The sequence below is a fragment of the Chiloscyllium plagiosum genome, chromosome 39 (genome assembly GCF_004010195.1).
Source record: "Chiloscyllium plagiosum isolate BGI_BamShark_2017 chromosome 39, ASM401019v2, whole genome shotgun sequence".
Taxonomy (NCBI): Eukaryota; Metazoa; Chordata; class Chondrichthyes; order Orectolobiformes; family Hemiscylliidae; genus Chiloscyllium; species Chiloscyllium plagiosum.
Genome location: NC_057748.1, coordinates 4,053,526 through 4,074,409, shown reverse-complemented (window position 1 = coordinate 4,074,409; position 20,884 = coordinate 4,053,526). Strand labels below are relative to the sequence as shown.

Genomic DNA, 20,884 nt, shown 5'->3' with positions numbered 1-20,884 from the left:
CCTGCGACTCCACTTTCAAGGAGCTATGAACCTGCACTCCAAGGTCTCTTTGCTCAGAAACACTCTCTAGGACCTTACCATTAAGCTATAAGTCATGCTAAGATTTGCTTTCCCAAATTCATCTAGTGTGGTACATGACCTTTGAGTGCTATTCCATTACAACTTTGGCTAGTTCTTGCATCCTGCCTTCCAAAATCAAGTCAACCCCAAGGCCTGGACCAATTGCCACATCGAAGTTTCAAAATCACTATTATCCCTTGATCAGTTATAAGGAGGGGGAAATTTTCCACTCATGCTTAATCAACATCTTGTACTCCATAAATTAACAATAAAAAAATTTCCAAAATACTTCAGCAAGGAGGACGTCAGGTTCTAACAGGGGCAAGGAGAGATAACAGCGAAACACCAAATGAGATGCTGGAAGAAACACACACAAAAAGAAAATTGTGGAGTAGCATGGCTAAAGGCAATGCCAAAAATAAATTTAAGAGGTGAAGGTACTGCAGAGTTGAGGTGTTGGGAGATTGGAGTAGTGGGATCAATGCAGAACAGAGATTTGAAGGCAAGGAATAGGATGAAGATAATATTCTGAGGGATGGTTCACAAGGATTGGGACAACCAGGATCTTGCAACTTTGAGGGAGAGAGACTGCAAGTGATTGAAGATCCAGATAAAGGAGGAGTTTGAGAGGCTACTGTGGAAGGTCAGTAGGGGCAGGGTGAGTGAGAGACAGGAAAAATGAAGAATGTGGCAGAATGTGGCAGACACACTAATGGAGGTATTGACACTCAAAAAGGTGGAAAAAAAAAGAGACAGACAGCCTACTTCCAGAAGCAGAGCTCGGGTCTCTTTGTAATCAAGGTGCAATTTCAAAATGTAGCTGAAATTCAGAACTCCAAATTAGAATGTTTACCTCGAACACAGTCTTTGCTGCATAACCTTGGACATCATCACGGTTAATAACGATCTGAATGACTCGGTACCATACTTCCTCGCTGACATAGTCCCCTGCAATGCGGATGAGGTTCAGAATCGTATCCACATACCACGTGTAATCCACTGCATACTTCTCTGCTAGAATGGCCACCTTCAAGACCTGCCATGGATTTTTTTTTTTAAAAAAAGAACATAAATGGTGAATGATGAACTCTTTCCAAATGTTGCAGTTACCTCAGGCTAATGAACAGCTGGGATAAACAGAGCACAACTGAGGAACACAGAACAGAACTTAGTGGTCTCTCCGTCAGTGTGGGACATTACCACTTGGAGTGTTAACAGTATCTTGATTAGTATTCTTGACCATTTAATTCAATGTTCACATCCTTTCACCATCACAACTCCAGTACGTAACAGACCGAAGCAACTCATCAGCTTTACTTAGATAGCATCTCTTGGCCTCTCAATCAATTTTTCATTTTGTCCAGTGTTCATTATCTTCTGTACAGACCTTTTTGCTCTGCAGGCAAGCAGCGACAGTAAAAACCCAGTGTGTGATGGAGAATTGCAGCAAACTTGTACAGTCAGGCCACAACTTACAGCAGCAAACAGGACAGTTCAAACTCACTCCATGGAATACACAGCATCATGGAAATAAAAAGCAGGCCTTGTATGGATAATTACTCAAATGTCCCAAGTCACTTAACAGAACAAATTACCGTATGGGTGGCTTATGGGAAGAAATTGTTGAAGTGCCTGTAGTGCAAAAAGCCTGAGGAGTGCTGGGGTAGTGGTCCCTCTTTGTAAAGACAAAGCAACACCTTCTCACAAACTATCAACCACAATTTCTATTGATATAGCACCTGTAACTTAAATCAGGATCTTGTCTATACCATGCCTTTCCCCAACAGCACAAGCACAACTGGGCACCAACTGCGCTGTCTCCTTTTGCCTTTTCTCACATGATTAGTATTAGCAGCGTATATACAAAACATTCAAGTCAGCAGCTGGAGAGGTTTCTCATTTGTGAAACCTGCTGTAAAGTGGCAGTGCTGTATCTATGAGCAGTCTTTTAAAGAGACCCCTGGTCAAACAGAGACACTGCATCACTGCCACAACTTGCTGCTCCAACGGCACAGCCAAATACAAAGTTGGCGTGGATTTACATCAAAATTTAATCTCAATTGTAAATACTTCACATGACATTGCTTCACTTTAATCACGTGCGCATCATGATTATTTACTGAGACTTGGTCAGAGTGTTCATTGTACTAACATGTCTCATAATTGGCAGACACTGATGTTTACAGGGGAGTAGGGTATACTTCCTTCATTACGGAAGAAACAAGGATGTGTTTAATACATTCACTTTATTGAATGTTCACATTCGTGTCCAGTATTGAATTTGCCACTCTGTGGGACATGACTGAACTAGCAGGCTCTGCAGGCACTTCTTTCTATGTAAAGGACATTATCCAACAGCCATCTCAGCTGGGATCCTTGAAATGCTGTAGATAAATTCAAACCCCTGTAAGGACTGTGACAGCAATACCCTGACATTGAGACGTATTTGAACAGTCCTGAGTGACACCACCTTTTAGGCACACATTTTCTTACCTTGACCAACTGTCCTCCTCAGCCCCTCACTACACCCAGGACACTTCCTCGAGGTCTCTATTCCCCTAATCCACCCTCTGTCCTCCCAGATCTCTCTTCAGATCCTTCATGCCCCAGTCTTACTCTAAAATCCTCATCTCACCTCCAACACAACCTTGCCAGACCTGAGTCTTCATGCAAGGGTCCATTCACTCTCCTGTGCGACTGAGTTAAACAAGGATATCTACTGACCCCATCTGCACAAAGCCAACAAACGCATGCCACCTTTAAGTGATTGTGCCTAGTTTTCCCATGCACCATTGAAACAATCTAGGATTTTAATGAAATTGGCTTCTTGTTAGAGCAATCATGGAATGCATGGATATGACACGTATGCACCCAAGACAGACCAGCGGAATGCTCGACATATCCTAAACCCACTGCTGATGTTATCTCTGCATCTTATCAACAGAAAACCAAATTTCACATTCCACCTATTTCAGTCACCTCAAGTCACCCTTGTCGGTTCCATAAAATCTCAAAAACGATGCTTCGTGGGAGCACTATCAGACAAAATTAACAATCAAAGAAACAGATATCTGAACATTAGACTAAAAGCTAAATCAGAGATAGATTTGGAGGAATGTCGTTTCTCTCCCTGGTTGTCCACTCACTGGTTAATAAAGTCAAAAGTCACACGACACCAGGTTATAGTCCAATAGGTTTGTTTATTTGAAATCAAAAAGCTTGCGGAGCACTGCTCCTTCGTCAGATGAAGTGACCATTTCATGTGACGAATGAGCAGTGCTCCAAAAGCTTGGGATTTCAAATAAACCCATTGGACTATAACATAGTATTGTGAGACTTCTGACATTGTCCACCCAGGTCCAACATCGGCACCACCACATCATCATTGGTTAATAGGTGGAGGTGGGAATTACAGAGCACATTTGTAACCGAGGATGAGGGGGGAATTCATTGCACTCATTGTTAAATGCCCTTCCATTGTTTTGAAATTAGAAGCATAGGAAACTCACAATCTCTTCACGAATGGAATAATCAGCCGTTTCCAAATAGCTCAACATTTCCGCCACTATTTGTGGGGCATTAGTTCGGTCACACATGGCATATAGGAGGTCTGCAGCTCGTTGGCGAACACTCACATCCCTCTCCGTCTATTCATAGAAGAGATGCACACAAAGGAGGAATAATTAAATGCAACATATTCACAAACCTTTGGCAGCATCATAACAAAAACGGAGTTAAGAAAAATCATCAGACAAACACACAAAAAGGTACAGAATCACTATACAACCAACCAGTCTCCAGTAATTAAGGGTCAATAACCAAAGGACGGAAATTTAAGGGAAGAGGGCAAAGGCTAACAGGAGCGTTGAAGAGAACTTTTTTTTCCCAAACACTCAGGTACTGAAGTCTGGAACTCACTACTTAAAACATTGGTCGAGTCTGAAATTTGTAATCATAGAATCCCTATTGTGTGGGAGCAGGCCATTCAGCCCACACCAACCCTCAGAAGAGCATTCCACCCAGACCCACTACCCTACCCTACTCCTGTAATCCTGCATTTCCCATGGCTAATCCACCTAGCTTATATATCCTTGGATACTATAGGCAATTTACAATGGTCAAATCACCTAATGTGAGGGGAAACCGGAGCACCTGGAGAACTGCATACATGCAGACACAGAACGTGCAAACTCCACACAAAAAGTCACCTGAGGTTGGGATCGAACCTAGGTCCGTAGTATTGAGAGGCAGCAGTGCTAACCACCAACAGTGGGCGGCACAGTGGCACTAAAGTGATAAGTAATGAGTATTTAGAAATACTGGGAAATTTCAAGGGGAAGCCATGGCGTAGAGTTGTTATCACTGGACTATTAATCCAGCGATCCAGGTAATGTTCTGGGTACCTGGATTCAAATCCCACCACAGCCGATGGTGGAATTTGAATATAATAAAAATCTGGAATTAAGAATCTAATAACCATGAAACGATTTCTCCATGAGCTTAGATAACTATTTAGCTACATGAGATATCATGATCTCATCCCATCTCATTCCTTCCACATTCATGTTCAAGAAAAGATTGTGAAATGGTAGATACCACGATTACCCTCTCTAATCCACAAGCAAAAGTTAATTGCTTACCTTCAGTGCATTGATGACTGTTTCGATGTGGGTCTTGACAGCTTCGTGTGAGAATTCAGAGCCCGCCAGCAGACACATGCTTTCCAGAGCTAGGTATCGCAAGTTAGTCTCACGGTGTTGCAGGAACTGACCTAGCTGGTTACATGCCCGCACCAACAGGTTTGGCTCGCTGCCAGGAAATTAAACAGCTGTTGGTTTTTTTTAAACAAAACATTTGATGTAAATTGTGTGTTTTTGATTAAGTTTAATTTTGGAATTGGTTTGAGTTAGTAACTTGCTGCATTTATGCCTCTGAAGTTAATTATTAACTTGCAAATATTTCGGTAGCCATGGTGATTTTCTTGAAAACAGTTTTTGAAGGGCCTGGCTTTAAGAATGCTTTATGTACCACTTTTTTTGTTTACCTTAGACTGCTTTGGAACTCAGCAAGGTAAATAATGAGCCCTTCTGGAAATTGTTTATTTTTAAGGTCAAGGGAAACACTGATAGCTTAGACAGGGAGACGTTTGGTTTCAGTTTTACTTTGAGTTCAGAGCAATCCTGCGAAGTCCTTTAAATATATATCACTGTGACCAGTGTTCCTAAGAAAGGAAGGATATTGTGAACTGGATTGTCTTAAAGAGTTGGTGTTAGCTCTAGACCAGAAGTGTCATGACAAAATCCTGAAGCGGTTACTTAAGTGCTTAGGTGTTCAAACGCTCCAGGAAGAAGCTGAAGTCACAAGTGATTAAATGTACCAAATGTTAGATACAGGGACTCTACAATGAGTATTGTAGAAGTAATGTAGTGGGTACTGTACCAGAAATCTGTTTTAAGTACTAAATAAAAGCTGGGCTATTTTAAAATTTATAAAGGATTGTTCTGGAATTAATGAAATGATACTTTAACTGTACATTTAAAAATCTTTGCATTTCTATAAATAAATGGCTTGGTTTATTCAATTTTTTTCTTAATAAACTTCACGTTTATTGTTAAAGCAAAACCTGCAGCACTGCCTGCCGATGTTTCAGCAAGAGACCACTTTATATGCCAAACAAATCAAAATATGACCTACCAAGTCAGGTTTCTGTCTGGGACCTGGCTTGTCCAGTAATAACATCAACTGAGATCATGTGTGAATGCACACGGCTAAGACAAACATTTTATATAACAAACCTTAAATTTTCCTCCCTAGACTTATTACACTGACAAAGTAGCTCCCCACCCAAGGCACTAATGCTGGCTCCTGACACGAGGCCCATACAAAGTCAACTTGGTAGTGAATCAGAAGAACAGTGCAGCACACAGGGCAATATAAAAGCAGGTCCTAAAACAACTGCAGTGAGAAGGGTCAGCAAGAAATCTACTTTTGTCCCTGTAGCCATTACAAGAGTGCACAAAAGCAATACAGAGTCTGCTCCCTGTGCTTGCCTCTGTTCAGTGACAACTCATATCAAGAGATCCAGTGCTGCAAAGAAAAGAATGTAGAATTTTAACTCACAGCTAACTACCCACCTATATAATGGTTATTCGTTGCAGGTCAAACATGCTCCTCTCTGCCACTTTCCAAATTTCTTACATTCTCTGTGGTTTGCATTAAGGGTGCCCAACTGGCCCTATGCTGATGGGCTACTTCAAAACTAAATCTGAGCCAGACAATGCAGAAGCCGCATTATTTACATTATAACTTAAAAGGGGAAGGATGGTGCAAAGAGACGTTATGTCACATACCTGTCGTAATGTATAATAAGGCTGATTGCTTCAAAAAGAATTGCGTTCTTAGCATTGGAGTGTTGTACCTTCTTGGATTTGGGTGGTTCCTGTGCTTTATTGAGGATAGTCTCCATACATTCAATCAGGCGACCCTTAACAGCAGTGTCCTCTGCAAAAGATGAAACAGTCAAGTGGAAATAACTGTCCTTAGGAGCGTAGGGTGCTAACACCAATTGGAGTACTCTTTCTGGCAATAGTAACTATCACAACACTGAGCAAGTAATTAAAATTGGTCTCTGATCATTTGAGTAGCTCAGTACCACACCAGAATCTAGACACCATTCACTTTGCCTTGTGCATACTAATTACATATCTTGCATACAGTGTGCAACTGTTATAGAGTCAGATGTACAGCATGGGAACAGACCCTTCAGTCCAACCTGTCCATGCCGACCAGATATCCCAACCCAATCTAGTCCCAACTGCCAGCACCTGGCCCATATCCCTCCAAACCCTTCCTATTCATATACCCATCCAAGTGCCTCTTAAATGTTGCAATTGTACCAGACTCCACCACTTCCTTTGGCAGCTCATTCCATACACATACCACCCTCTGCGTGAAAAAGTTGCCCCTTAGGTCTCTTTTATATCTTTCCCCTCTCACCCTAAACCTATGCCCTCTAGTTCTGGACTCCCCGACCCCAGGGAAAAGACTTTATCTATTTATCCTATCCATGCCCCTCAGTTTTGTAAACCTCTAAGGTCACTCCTCAGCCTCCGACGCTCCAGGGAAAACAGCCCGATCCTGTTCAGCCTCTCCCTGTTGCTTAAATCCTCCAATCCTGGCAACATCCTTGTAAATCTTTTCTGAACTCTTTCAAATTTCACAACATCTTTCCGATAGGAAGGAGACCAGAATTGCGCGCAATATTCCAACAGCATTGTCTAAACACAAAAGCCGAAATTGCTAGAGAAACTCAGCAGGTCTGACAGCAGCTGTGGAAAGAAAGCAGAATTAATGTTTCAAGTTCAGAGACTCTTCTTCAGAACTCTTGCTGAGTTTCTCCATCAATTTCTGTTTTTCTTTATTTCAGATCTCCTGCATCTCCAGTTCTTTGTTTGTCAATACCTCTTATTTTCCCATTTTCAACGTTTTCAGACTTACTTAGGTTTTCCTATTCTAATTGGTTAAATGAACATTTCCCATTCAACTATACTATGTCAACATTTCCTTTCAATTGTGTTATGAAAACTTCTACATTGTAATGCAGAAGGGATACAGGGAGATTTGATTATCTGGATGACAGAAGGCAGAGAGTGATTGTAGATGCAAAGTATTCTACCTGGAGGTCAGTGTTGAGTGGTGCCCTGCAGGGCTCGGTTCTTGGGCCTCTGCTCTTTGTAGTTTTTATAAATGACTTGAATGAGGAGGTTGAGGGGTGGTTAGTAAATTTGCAGATGTCACAAAGGTTGGAGGTGTCGTCGATAGAATAGAGAGTTACGAATGAGGAGGTTGAGGGGTGGGTTAGTAAATTTGCAGATGTCACAAAGGTTGGAGGTGTCGTCGATAGAATAGAGGGTTACTGCAGGCTGCAGCACAACATAGACAGGATGCAGAGCTGGGCTGAGAAATGGCAGATGGAGTTCAACCTGAATAAATTTGAAGGGATGCATTTTGGAAGATCGAACTCAAATGCTGAATATAGGATTAAAGACAGGATTCTTGGCAGTGTGGAGGAAGAGAGGGATCTGGGTGTGCAAGTACATAGATCCCTCAAAATTGCCACCCAAGTGGATAGGGTTGTTAAGAAAGCATATGATGTTTTAGCTTTCATTAGTGGGGGATCAAGTTTAAGAGCCACGAGGTTTTGCTACTGCTCTACAAGTCCCTGGTGAGACCACACTTGGAATATTGTGTCCAGTTCTGGTCACCCTACTATAGGAAACATAAAGAGGCTTTGGAGAGGGTACAAAGAAGGTTTACCAGGATGCGGCCTGGACTGGAGGGCTTGCCTTAAGAAAGGTTGAATAAACTCTAACTTTTCTCTCTGGAGAGAAGGTGGAAGACAGGAGACCTGATCGAGTTATATAAAGTAATGAGTGGAATAGATAAAGTCAATAGCCAGAGACTTTTCCCCAGGACAGGTTTGACTGGCACGAAGAGTCACAGTTTGAAGATATTAGGAGGAAGGTATAAAGGAGACGTCAGAGGTAGGTTCTTTACGCAGAGAGTTGTGAATGCATGGAATGCGTTGCCAGCTGTGGTGCTGGAAGCAGAGTCATTGGGGACATTTAAGCGACTGCTGGACATGCACATGGATAGTGAGTTGAGGGGTGCATAGGTTAAGTTACTTTATTTCACATGAGGATTAAACCTTGGCACAACATTGTGGGCCATGGGCCTGTTCGGTGCTGTATTTTTCTATGTAATGGCAGGCTTATAGCCCTTATATTTAAGGATTGTGTTACAATGACTGTAAGCAATTTTGCAAGCAATGCCAGGAGTAGTTTGATTAAATTAGATTCCCTACAGTGTGGAAACAGGCCCTTCGGCCGAACAAATCCACACTGACCCTCCAAAGAGTAATCCACCCAGACCCATTTCTCTCTGACTTATATACCTAACACTATGGGCAATTTAGTATGGCCAATTCACCTGACCTGCACATCTTTGGACCGTGGAAGGAAACTAAAGCACCCAGAGGAAACCCACGCAGACACGGGGAGAATGTGCCAACTCCACACAGACACTCCCCAGAGGCTGGAATCGAACCCGGGTCCCTGGCGCTGTGAGGCAGCAGTGCTAACCACTGAGCCACTGTGCTTCCCGAATTATAGTAGTGACCAATTGATTATCTAATCACCACAATGAACAGACCATGTCACAAGTAGCTAGGTGCCTTACCTGGTGGAGGATAGCACTGCAGGAGTCGTAGCAGCTTGACAGAGAGCCAGGGTGCTGGAACAAAGTAATACGTGTAATCCTGAAGGTCAGTGGAGGCAGATGACACAATCTGTAACGGCCATGAAGGAAGAATCAAGTTAACGGTCATTTGTAAATTATGATATACTTATCAGCGATGCCAGAAAAGACTTGTCAGAATACGGACATGTATCTGCGCACAGATGGGTTCCAATGTGAGGTTGTCAAGGAGAGAAATGCTGATTTTAGAAAATGGAACACTAGGCATCCATCTCATGCAGGCTCAGATCAGTTGCAGTCCAAAGCAAAGAAAATACTGGAAGTGCTCAGCAAGTCAGATAATTATCTCTCTCTCTTCTGGCGTTGATGTTTTCAGGTCAATGAATTTGCTAACCTTTTCTCCACCTAGAGATGCTGCCCATGTAGCAAAATCGAAACCTCCCCAGCACAAGTCAGCTGCTTTAAGTTACCACACATGTGTGGCCATGTAAAGAAAATTTAAAAAGGTTGCAGAATTAAACAAGTTGGCTAGGCAATATTAGGGGTGTCACTGCTGAGTATTTCCAACGTTTTCTATTGTTATTTTACATATGCAGAATGCACAGAATTTTGCATTTTTATTCGTCACAATACAAGCTCGCTATACTCATTAGCACCCCCGACGACACAATGACAACCATCCCTCCCATTTCCTAAGCTAACAGGGCATCCTGTAGATTCAGAATGCCAACTTAGAAGTTTGGGCGATTTTCAACTGAAAGTGAATGAATACAGAATGGATGGAAACTGTCCAAATCTCAGTTTCAGACAGACTCCAACTCTTTGCACCTGTTTGGATGGATCTGCAGTTTGAACTCAGGACAAGGAGTCACTGCCTTTGGCGAAAAATTAGCATCCAATTCAGTGAACAATATGACTGCAAAGTGTTAACTATCCAACTGCCTAAAACATTCTTTAGTGGATCAAGTGGCGAGGAGACAGTCACCAAGAGTTCTAACAAGCACTTGATGAAGAACATACAATGAGTACGGATCACTTGCTTTCCCACTGTCCTCCCCAAGACAAGGAAGGAACCTGTCTCCCATCCAGTATTCTGTACTTCTGAAGAGATCAGAACCCATTTTCCACACAAAATGAAAGGTATCTCTGCCTCATCATTGAGCAGCAACACATCACAATGTCACTGTAACCACCCCAACTCAATTTTCCCTACTCTGAAGCTGCTTTCACTAAGATATGTTCCAAAGGGGTTTACCCTTCTAACAATCTGTCAAGCAGCACTAGATGTGGCCTAGATGGTCACAGAATACAGCATTACAGCTCAAGCGCAGAATTGCTGTATGGAGAGCAGGAGAAATAGCAATGATTGGTTCTCTGTTGATATGAAAGGCAACCACAGAAGACCATAAGATAGAGGAGCAGAAATTAGGCCATTTGGCCGATCGAGTTTGCTCCGCCATTCAATCATGGCTGATAGGCAGGAGAATGGGGTTGAGAAACCTTCGCCCTGTAACCTTTGACCCCTTAACAATCAATAACTTACCTCTGTCGTTGACTATGATCACAGCTATTAAAATGAACAGCTTCTGATCTTTTTGATTTTGTACTACACTAAGCAAAACCTTCATCCATCACAATGTGAAGAAACTAGTGATAGGAGTGCACTTGCCACTTTCCTTCTGAACAGAAAAATCTATCAACCCACATGATTCCAGCAAACTTACTGTTAAAAGCAGCAATCGATTAATTCTGTTAAGCAGAGGATAAATCCAGATCTAGAAACTCAAGTATCAGCACTTTCACTTACCCGACTAAGTCTGGAAACAGCCAATGAAACACAAGTCTTGAATTCATCAGGGTTCTTCTTGCTCAGGCAAGTGATGAGACTGGTAGCTGCAGTCACAACCCCCTGCAACAAACCAGGAGAAGTATCAAACAGTTTAATCTAAAGAATGCCCAAGATAATCGATCTTTTCATTATGTTTCTTTAGGAAAACAAAATCATATCTAAATTAATAGGCATTGGTGGCGTGCAGCTTGGTTCTCTTGTTACACTAACATTTCACATTCCTCACACCACCAGTGACAGACCCATGACTGGCAGCATTTCACCCTCGTGCTGTAAATCTTTTGCATGCCATAATAAACTCCATCTGCTGAGTCAAGTAGTTAAGACGGACACTATTCTGAATAGTGAAGTATTAGCCAACATTCTCCCCTCAACTGATATCACATTACATCTGGCCCCTCAAGTTACTGCTGGTTCTGGAATTTGAGGTAAGCGTTATGGCAGCTATATTTGACTGGTAAAACAAAGACTGCACTTCACTGCTTATGAAACATATAGGATGCTTAAAATGAGATCATAAGGTATGCCATAAATGCAGTTTCTTCTGCTCTCTATCTGTTAGAGCTCTCAAACCTCAGAAGAAGGTGGCCTGCAATCGTACAGCTGGGTGCTTGTCAAAGCTCAACTGGATGCACTTCCAATATCATGCTTTCCTGAAACCCTACTGACAGCCCTTAGTCTCAGTACCTTACTTTCTTTCAACAGCACTTTCTAAACCCACAACTTCTGCCTTCTAGAAGGACAAGGGCAGCAGGTCCATGGAGACACCACCCCTACAAGTTCCCCTCCAAGCCATTCACCATCCTGACTTGGAAATATATCACTGCCCCTTCATTGTCGCTGGGTCAACATGTTGGGACTCCCACACTAACAGCATTTTGGGAGTACCTACATTATCTGGACTGCAGAAGTTCAAGCCAGTTCATACCACCTTCCCAGAGGTAGCAAATGCTAGCCTAGCCGGAAATGCGTATTCCGTGAAACCTTTTGAAGATTCTCACATTGCAGAATTGCTCGGGTCCAACGCTAGCTGATATAAAAAGAACATTCCTGATGTTAAAAGTAAGCTTACTCAAATCAGGGGAAGTGATGGTGCAGCAGTAATCTCACTGGACTAGTAATCCAGGGATTACTAATGTTCTGGGGGCATAAATTCAAATCCCAGTTTGGCAAAATTTGAACTGAATTTAAAAATCTGGAATTTGAAAAAAATGTTTAATGGTGATCATGTAACCATTGTTGACTGTCATAAAAATAAGGGAAGGAAATGTACCATCCTCACAGGGTCTGGCCTACATGAGTGCCCAGACCCGGCAAAGTATCTGATTCTCAGCTGTCCTCTGAAACGGCCTTGACTGCCAATCAATTCAAGGACAAATAGGGATGTGAAATAAATGACACCCACACAAGAATAAAACACAATTAAAGGAATTTATTAAAAAAAGGTATTCCCATGCTAACCAATGCCTGTAAAACCAAACAAAAGGTTTCTTGATACTTGCTAAAGCAAGAAATGACAAATCTTCCATATGACTCCAGCGTATGAAATCTGATCATTAACCAATTTGAACAGCTCACATTTTCTCAAAGTGATCACAGGGAGAGAAAGATCTGGAGTTAATTTTATTTCACCCCTCCGGTATCTCAAGTATTGAAGACAATTGCAAGTTCGGACAGAAAATTGAAGGTGGGACCTCTCTGGAGCAAATCTGTTGCATATACAGTACAGAAGTTTAAAAAAATTAACTTATTTGCTTACCAGATGCTGGTCGTTTAGCAGATGAACCACTCGGGATGTCCACTCGCCCATGGGCACCAGGTCTGGAGAAGTCTTGTACAGACGCAGCAGACATAAGGCAGCACTCTGTTTCACACTGTCCATAGTATCACTGTCAACAGAACACCAGCAACAAATTCAGTGGGAGAAATGAATTCTGGGGATGGAAGTGCTAATACAGAGGGAGAAAGCAGGAAAACAATTAACATTTTATTTTTAAAATGGATTCACCAGGTTGAAGAATTTGGAACATGGAATTTTGTGTCTTTGGAAATGCAAGGTCAGCACCAAAAATAAGTGAGACAAGTTCCTCTTTACACTTCTAAAGCTGGTATACCATGGGTTAGGTATAATAGCACTTCCCTCACTTTGCCCTAATATGGTGCCTTAACCTCAACCTTAGAACACCAGTAAAACAAAAAGAAAGTCAAATTTGGTTTTTATTTTAAAATTTCCGGGATCTGTGGGAAGTGCTAGAAAAATGCAGCAAGTCTGGAAGCATCTGTGGAGTGAGAAACAAAGTTAACAGTTTGAATCCAAGATATTACAAAGAGAATACAACGGACTCAAAGCATTAGTCTCATCAGATGTTGCTAGACCCACTGAGGTTCTCTAGCACTTTCTGTTTGTATTTTAGCCGAGTTGTGCACAATGAGGATTTTTTTCCCCATTTCTTGCAAAAGCCATTGTTGCTGGCAAGAGAGTGATAATTACTGTAAAATTCAGGTACGTGAATACCAGCTGTTCATGACCATTACAAAATGGATAGGGGCCTCTTTACTTTGTTAACAGCTGTAAGAGCAGTTGATAAGAGAACATTTTTGCCCCAAAAAGTGCCAACTACAAACAGCAATTACATTAAAAGCATATTTACCCAGCTACCAGGATTTTGGGAATCTCTGAAGCAAATGCCTCTGCCATTTCCCTACTGCCAACATTTGCAATGCAGTGCAGAGCGAGACACATGAAGATGGGATTGCGACTGGCCAAGTCATTCTTAATGGCATTGTTAATCAGACGAATAAGCTCACTGTTGGAGTTCACCAGCACAGAGATGAAAAGGTAACCCTGAAAACACAGAACACAAGACTGAACCTGAACTTCTCAAAATGTTGTGGTCTAATTGACAATCTTAAGAAACTCATCAGATTTGACAGCTAATCACAACAAACATACAGAGCTGCGAACTGTTATAACAACTGAAGGAAACAATTCAAATGAAATCATGACAAAACTGCAGATCTCTGTAAACATCCCTCAAATAGACAGTACCTAATTCAGGTCATCAGGACACAAGGAAAGTCAAGCAATGAAGGCAGTGCAAAGGTGGTCCAAGAGACTGACGCCTGTTTTAGTTGTCTGGTTTGGACGCCAGGTTTTTTTTATTCATACTAACAAAAAGCTGATTCTAAAATTTGGGTACTTGTACCAAAATTTCAAGATTTGCCCCAGTTATGGCCTGACATGCTCACACTCAATGTTAACCATATTTTTGATCTACAAGGGGTCAAAATAGGAAGGAGGGATTAAGTCAACAAGCTGATCAGCCATGACGTGACTGAGTGTTGGAGCAGACTCGAAGGGCCTCCTGATGTTCCTAATTATAATATGATCAATAAGGCATGAGCACTGTGGAAAGAAGAGAGGGGTAATCACAGGCTCAAAGGCAAAAGATAAATGCAAGAACATATGGACAATGAGATAGGAAAGGACTTGGTGATCCATCCAGCCTAGACAGCATTATTGTGGTGACAATACACCCAAACTGCATCCTACCTAACAGTATGGAGGACCAGTGGCAGGAAGTTCTGCATCACATAGTAAGAACACAGCAGTGGAGAGATAAACCCTGAATTAAGAACCTAGCTATCCTCAGCAATATATATCTCTCAAACAACCTCAGTCAAAAGATCTTCTTCCGATCCTACTGCTGTTTTCGGGAGTTTGCTATCTTCAAATGTAACAAGTTTCCTAACATTACAACAGTGACTACATTAATTGACTGGAAAAGGACTCAGGAGGCCCCGAGATGTTTTAGACATGCAGGTTCCCTCTTTCTTTAGAGAGTCTGCGTACACTGTGTTTGGATACAAAGAGTCAGTTTCGACTGCAGTGTCTGGTTGAAGGACTGATTGGTCCTCGCCGTCTCAAATTCAGATATGAAGAAATGGCTACATTAGTGTGGAAACCATCCACACTTTTTTAAAAAAAAAATTGCTACACGGAAGTCTTACTCAATGAATTTTGGTGTTTCCTGCCCATCTCAGAAAGCACAGCAAATGGGAGAAAAGTGACTGTACAAGAGGACTGGGACTGACTCGATCTTATGAGGTGCCACAGCTTTATGAAGTTTCTTTTATTAGAACGTAGGCCAAGACTTCCCCAAACTATGAGCGGTGACCAATCAAAACATTGAGGTCGCAGGCTCAAAAACAGCAATGGTCGCTATGGAGCTCTGAATAACTGCTAACAGTTGTGAGGCTCCTTTCTTTTACAAAGTGGAAATGGTCTAACTGCCTGACCTCGTAGGCCTGAATCCTATCCTATAAAACCTGATGTGAAATAGAAAACCAAACACCTGCCCCCAAGCAAAGAACTTATGCCCGAAAACCATCAGCCCAACAGGTGTGGTCAAGCAGAGATACTCACAATCTGCTTCTCTGTATATTTATTGGAACTAAGCAGGTTCACGGCCTCCATATGGCCAAAGTCAATGTCATGACCAAGCAGGAAGATGAAGAGTAGTTTGCAAACATACTTCTTCTTACTGTAACCATCCAGTGCCTTGTCACCTGCATTAGCAAAAAGAATCGCAGAATTACAAGAACGCGCGGCACAGAAGGCAAGAAATAAAATGCTACTGGAGTTGCTCAGTGTCAAAATTGGATTTAAATCAGTATATGCGTGGGATGATCATGATCGCCTTACATTCTGTATTCTGTAAACCACGACAGAGGCATTTATCATTCAAAAACAAAAATTGCTGAAGAAACTCAGCAAATCTGGCAGCATCTGTGGAGGGAAAAGAGTTAATGTTCAGAAGAGTAAAAAGTCTGAACTGCAGTCCTTTTTTTCATTGTAGACATTTATGGTTGTTCCAAAGAGGAGTCTCACCAGACCCGAAATATTAACTCTTTCTCTCGCTACAGATGCTGCCAAATCTGCAGAGTATCTCAAGCATTGTGCTTTTATTCATGGTTGTGTCAGAGTTTGGCAGTGACAAAAATAAAGTCAGCCAGCATTCCTGTTCTCATCTCCATTTATTCACCACCGTTGTAAAGTGAGCTTGTGTGGCTAACTGGTGAGAATTTGATTGGGCCAGTTGTGGTTTTTAGTGGTTAAACACCTACTGAAATACTTATTGTCTATATTCACAGGCAAATCAGTTAAGCAGGAATCCAGTCCTTGTGAAGCTACACAGAGAACGTTTCATTTCATCGGGGTGTGGTTGAGAGAGACGATGTACAGGATAGAAAGGTTGTGATAATCCAAAATATTTATAAATATTTCTACCCTCCAATCTTCCCTCCCTATCCTAGTACTGAGCTGAGGCTGCTGATTCATGTGAAATTTCTCTGTTTGGAGTAAACAGAGGGGAAAAGAAACAGCTGACTCACTACAGGAAGAGGAAGCTAGGACTCGTGTTGAAAGGTTTCTGTGGTTTTCTTTGAATCCTGTGCGCTGTTTTGTGTGCAGAGATGGCACCATATGCTAAAAGGTTAAAAACAAACAAATTAGAGGACTGAGCGAAATAAAAACTAGATTGTCCTCCTATTTGAAGGAGTTAGATACTCCCACACTGACTGCAAACTTGTAACAATTCTGTACAATCGATCATTGCAACAGCCAGGATTGCAAAAGCAACTCAGTGCACCTAGCTCAACACATGAAACGCTGTTTCCCAATTTGGGTTTCTGTTAACCAGGACTTGTATTATAACTGAAGCACACACTCTCTTCTTGCACAGCAGTACATAGGATATGCAGAAAGAAAACCTTACACTCAAGTAACCCCCTTCCGTGTCACAGTGACTTTATGACAATTTAAAAAATAAATGCATTACATGCATCGAGAACTTACAGGTTACCTCTCTTTCTCTGAAGAGGGTAACTGGTGGACCAATATATCCCTCAGGTGTAAACTGGCTTCTTTAACCTGGGATAGGCTTGCATGACAGATTATTCCAACTTGGAGTCCAGTTCTCAACATCCATGGGCTGCATTTTCAACAGTGGTTTCCCAGATCAGCTGACAAGTGCTGGACATGTCTATTCTTTACCAATTCGAACAGACAGAAAGACCACCTTCCTGTGACCGCCACCCTCCCATAAGGGAAAAAAAAAACCTGCTTCGCCAGCTTCATCAACGATTGATTGGATGAAGCAATTGGGTTTCAAGGAGGGTGGCAGTTCTACACTTACTGACAGAGACTGGCTGCTGCAATTAGTCAATAACTTCATTTAAATGGTACCATGCAAGTGCCAGGATTGGAGGAGGTACAGGAGATGGACCCTGGCTTTTCTTCATCCAGCAATTGCTAAGTTGAACTACATGCGATTAAGTGGGAGGGGTGGTTCTTTCATGAAAAGCACAGCCTCCAATGGAGGAAAGTGTTGGAAAATTTAACATACAGAAAGAACAAACCTTTGTCTTGCTACTGTTTCACTGAGGCACTGGTTACAATGAACTGCACCCGACACAAGCTGAATAGGGATACCTGAAACATTCAGCACCTTACATCTGCCCCCACCTCCTGCAAAACACACTGCTTAGAAACTGACCGATTTCACCTTCTAACCGAAAGAGGGTAGGAAGGAAAACCTAACCAGTGTACTGAGCAATATAGATATTATCTTCGAAGTAAATGTTGAGACATGTTAACTGCATGGAGGAAGCAAGAATACAAGCTGTACTTGCATCCAGTGAGAAATATAAGCTCCACAAATTAAATGCTCATGCAGCATGGAAACTGGTCCCTCCAGTCCAACTCATTCATGCCAACCAGGTTGCCAAAACTGAACCCAATCCCATTTGCCTGTATTTGGCCTATATTCCTCTAAACCTTTCCTCTAAATATCTTTTAAGTTATGTAACTACACTTACCTTTATCACTTACTTTGGCAGTTCATTCTATACATTCACCACCCTCTGAAAAGGTTGCTCCTCATGTCCCTTTTAAATCATTACCCTTGCACCTTAAAATTATGCCCTCCAGTTTTAGACTCCCTTATCCTAGGCAAAATACCTTTGCTATTCACTTATCTGTGTTTTTCGTCATGTTATAAACCTCCGTAAGGTCACCCTCAACCTCCTGTGGTCAAGTGAAAAAGTCCCAGCCTATCCAGCCTCTCCTTACAACTCAAACCCTCCAGGCCTGGTAACATCCTTGTAAATCTTTTCTGCACACTTTCCAATTTAATAAGATCCTTCACTATAGCAGGGCAACCGGAATATGTGTACAGTACTCCAATGTCTTGTACAGCTGCATGACATCCCAATGCTCTAACCAATGAAGACAAGTGCACCAAACACATCCTTAATCACCCTGTCTACCTGTGATGCCAGGTAGGAACTATGTACTTTTACAAAATATTAATTTTAATGCATCTCAGAATGCAGAGCAACAGAAACAGGCCATTCAGCCTAGCTTGCCTGTATCAGTGTTTATGTTCCACACAACTTCCTCCCACAACATTTAACCTAACCCCACTTAAACAGCCTTCTGATCCTTCCTCCCTACGTGTCTAACTTCCCTTTGACTGTACTAAGCTTTTTACCTCAACCACTCCTTGTGGTAACAAACTCCAGGAAAGCAGCACAACCAAATGTTATTTCTTGTCACAACTTTATGTCTTGTTTCTTTGAACATGCTCCTCATTCATTACATTCCCCAAGCACTGGCAAACTCTACAAAAGCAATCCCAACAACATATGGCATAACCAAATTGAGAGCTCACTCATGCACATCAGCCTAAGCTACAAAGTATCAGGGTGGTGCCCAAGTCTGGACGACGATTCACACTTGGTCTTCAGTCAGTCTTCTTCAGTGCAGGAGGCCATGTGGAAAGAGCAAAATAGCCTCCATCTCTTAGTTCCCTGGATAGTATAGTTGGAAACCTGTTTCATGTTCTGGGAGGAGGAGGGATCACCAGGATACACAGGGTGCAAGCTGCTAATTTTGATTGACAGCTTCTGCAATTGCTCATCATTCACCCCAGTTCCACTGTCCATTAGGCCTGCATGCTTTCAGAGGATCAGGAGATCCACAGCTATGTTTTGCCAGTACTCCTTCTCTGGTGTGCGATGCTCACCAGGCTTGCAGTCTGCCACTGAAACCCATCTCCCACCAAAACCCCACATGTACACATACCTTTGAACTTTGATCGGATGTTTGCCAGCTCCTTATTTATTCGTTTAATTTCTGCTTCTTTGCTTTTACCTGAAAGAAAGAAACAGGGACATCAGCAATGCAGAAGTTGGAACTGCTCGCCTCAAATCAGAGTTCAAAGATGTTTATAGGCAGTGTCTAAAATAGGTAGTGAGAGGTTTTGATAATGTAAACAGGGAAAAGCAATCTTACAGGCAGGTGAGTCACAACCAGAGGCACAAAATTAACGGTAACTGGCAACATTTCTTTGACACAGTGAATTAGAATTTATTCAAGCCCGAATTAGATAGATCATTGATAGACAAAGGACTCCAAGGTATGGGGGCCAGATAGGAAAGTAGAGCTGGGATCGCAACCAAAACAGTTCTGACCGTATTGAGCAAAGAAGCAGACTCAAAGCCAAATGGCTTACACCTGCTCCTCAACCCCACGTTCCTGTGAAAAGCACAGCCTGAAAAAAGAATTTATGCAGCTTGCACAGTAGCAAAGGGTGAAACAGTAAATTTTAAAAGGCAACTGAATATATAGTTGAAAAGGAAACATATGTAGGGCTACAAAGAAACAACTAGGGAATGGGAATAACTGTGGAACTCTGACAACGATAGGCATGGTGGGCCAAGTACAAAAAACAATTTCTACATTAATTTCGAGCACCAAATTCTCCAACACACATTTTAAAACTTAAGGACCTTAGCAGATTAGTAATTCAATTCAATCTGCACTAATAGATTGGGGGAGACTGTGGCCTAGTGGCATTATCACGGGACTGTTAATCCAGAGACCCAGGTAACGTCCTGGGAATCTGGGTTCGAAGCCCACCACAGCAAATGGTGGAATTTGAATTCAATAAAAATTTGGAAATAAAAAATCTAATGACAACCATGAAACCATTGTTGATTGTCAGGAAAATCCCATCTAGTTCACTAATGTCCTTTAGGGAGAGGAACAGCCATCCTGGTCTGGCCAATATGTGACTACAGACCCACAGTTGACATTTAACTGCCCGATGGGAATAAATGCTAGCCTAGCCAGCGATGCCCAAATTTCACGAATGAATAAATTTTATAAAAGGCATTTGTCAATTCTATCACATGTAACACACACCAGAAAGGTGGAGGTAAGACAGATACCCTCTTCTTGTTCATGAAGTCGACAACAACGTGCATTTAATCAGTAACCTTAAACATAACAGAAGTCACAAGGAGCTTAAGCAGCGATTCCCAAACAAAAAACTGACACTGATCCACATATGGAGTTCTTCTGAGAGGTGAGCAAAAGCTTGGTTAAACAGTCGGGTTTAAAAAGGAAGGAGAGAAATTGGTAAAGGTTTAGGGTTGAAAAATGTGTTGCTGGAAAAGCGCAGCAGGTCAGGCTGCATCCAACGAGCAGGAGAATCGACGTTTCGGGCATAAGCCCTTCTTCAGGAATGAGGAGGGTGTGCCAAGCAGGCTGAGATAAAAGGTAGGGAGGAGGGACTTGGGGGAGGGGCGTTGGGAATGCGATAGGTGGAAGGAGGTTAAGGTGAGGGTGATAGGCCGGAGAGTGGGTGGGGGCGG

At 42.1% G+C, this 20,884-nt stretch overlaps 1 protein-coding gene across 3 annotated transcripts in view; it reads right to left on the bottom strand.

Moving 5' to 3' along the window:
• The window catches only part of ap2a1 (adaptor related protein complex 2 subunit alpha 1), a 56,026-nt gene that overhangs the window by 25,130 nt on the left and 10,012 nt on the right, over nt 1-20,884 (bottom strand). For all 3 annotated transcript variants that reach the window (XM_043679525.1, XM_043679527.1, XM_043679528.1), the window contains exons 2-11: nt 19,311-19,379; nt 15,591-15,733; nt 13,816-14,009; nt 12,924-13,053; nt 11,123-11,224; nt 9,298-9,406; nt 6,411-6,561; nt 4,701-4,869; nt 3,570-3,707; nt 914-1,096 (exon numbers count right to left, since the gene is read on the bottom strand). In XM_043679525.1, the coding sequence (XP_043535460.1) occupies nt 914-1,096; nt 3,570-3,707; nt 4,701-4,869; nt 6,411-6,561; nt 9,298-9,406; nt 11,123-11,224; nt 12,924-13,053; nt 13,816-14,009; nt 15,591-15,733; nt 19,311-19,379 (1,388 nt within the window). The remainder of the gene's footprint in view (nt 1-913; nt 1,097-3,569; nt 3,708-4,700; nt 4,870-6,410; nt 6,562-9,297; nt 9,407-11,122; nt 11,225-12,923; nt 13,054-13,815; nt 14,010-15,590; nt 15,734-19,310; nt 19,380-20,884) is intronic.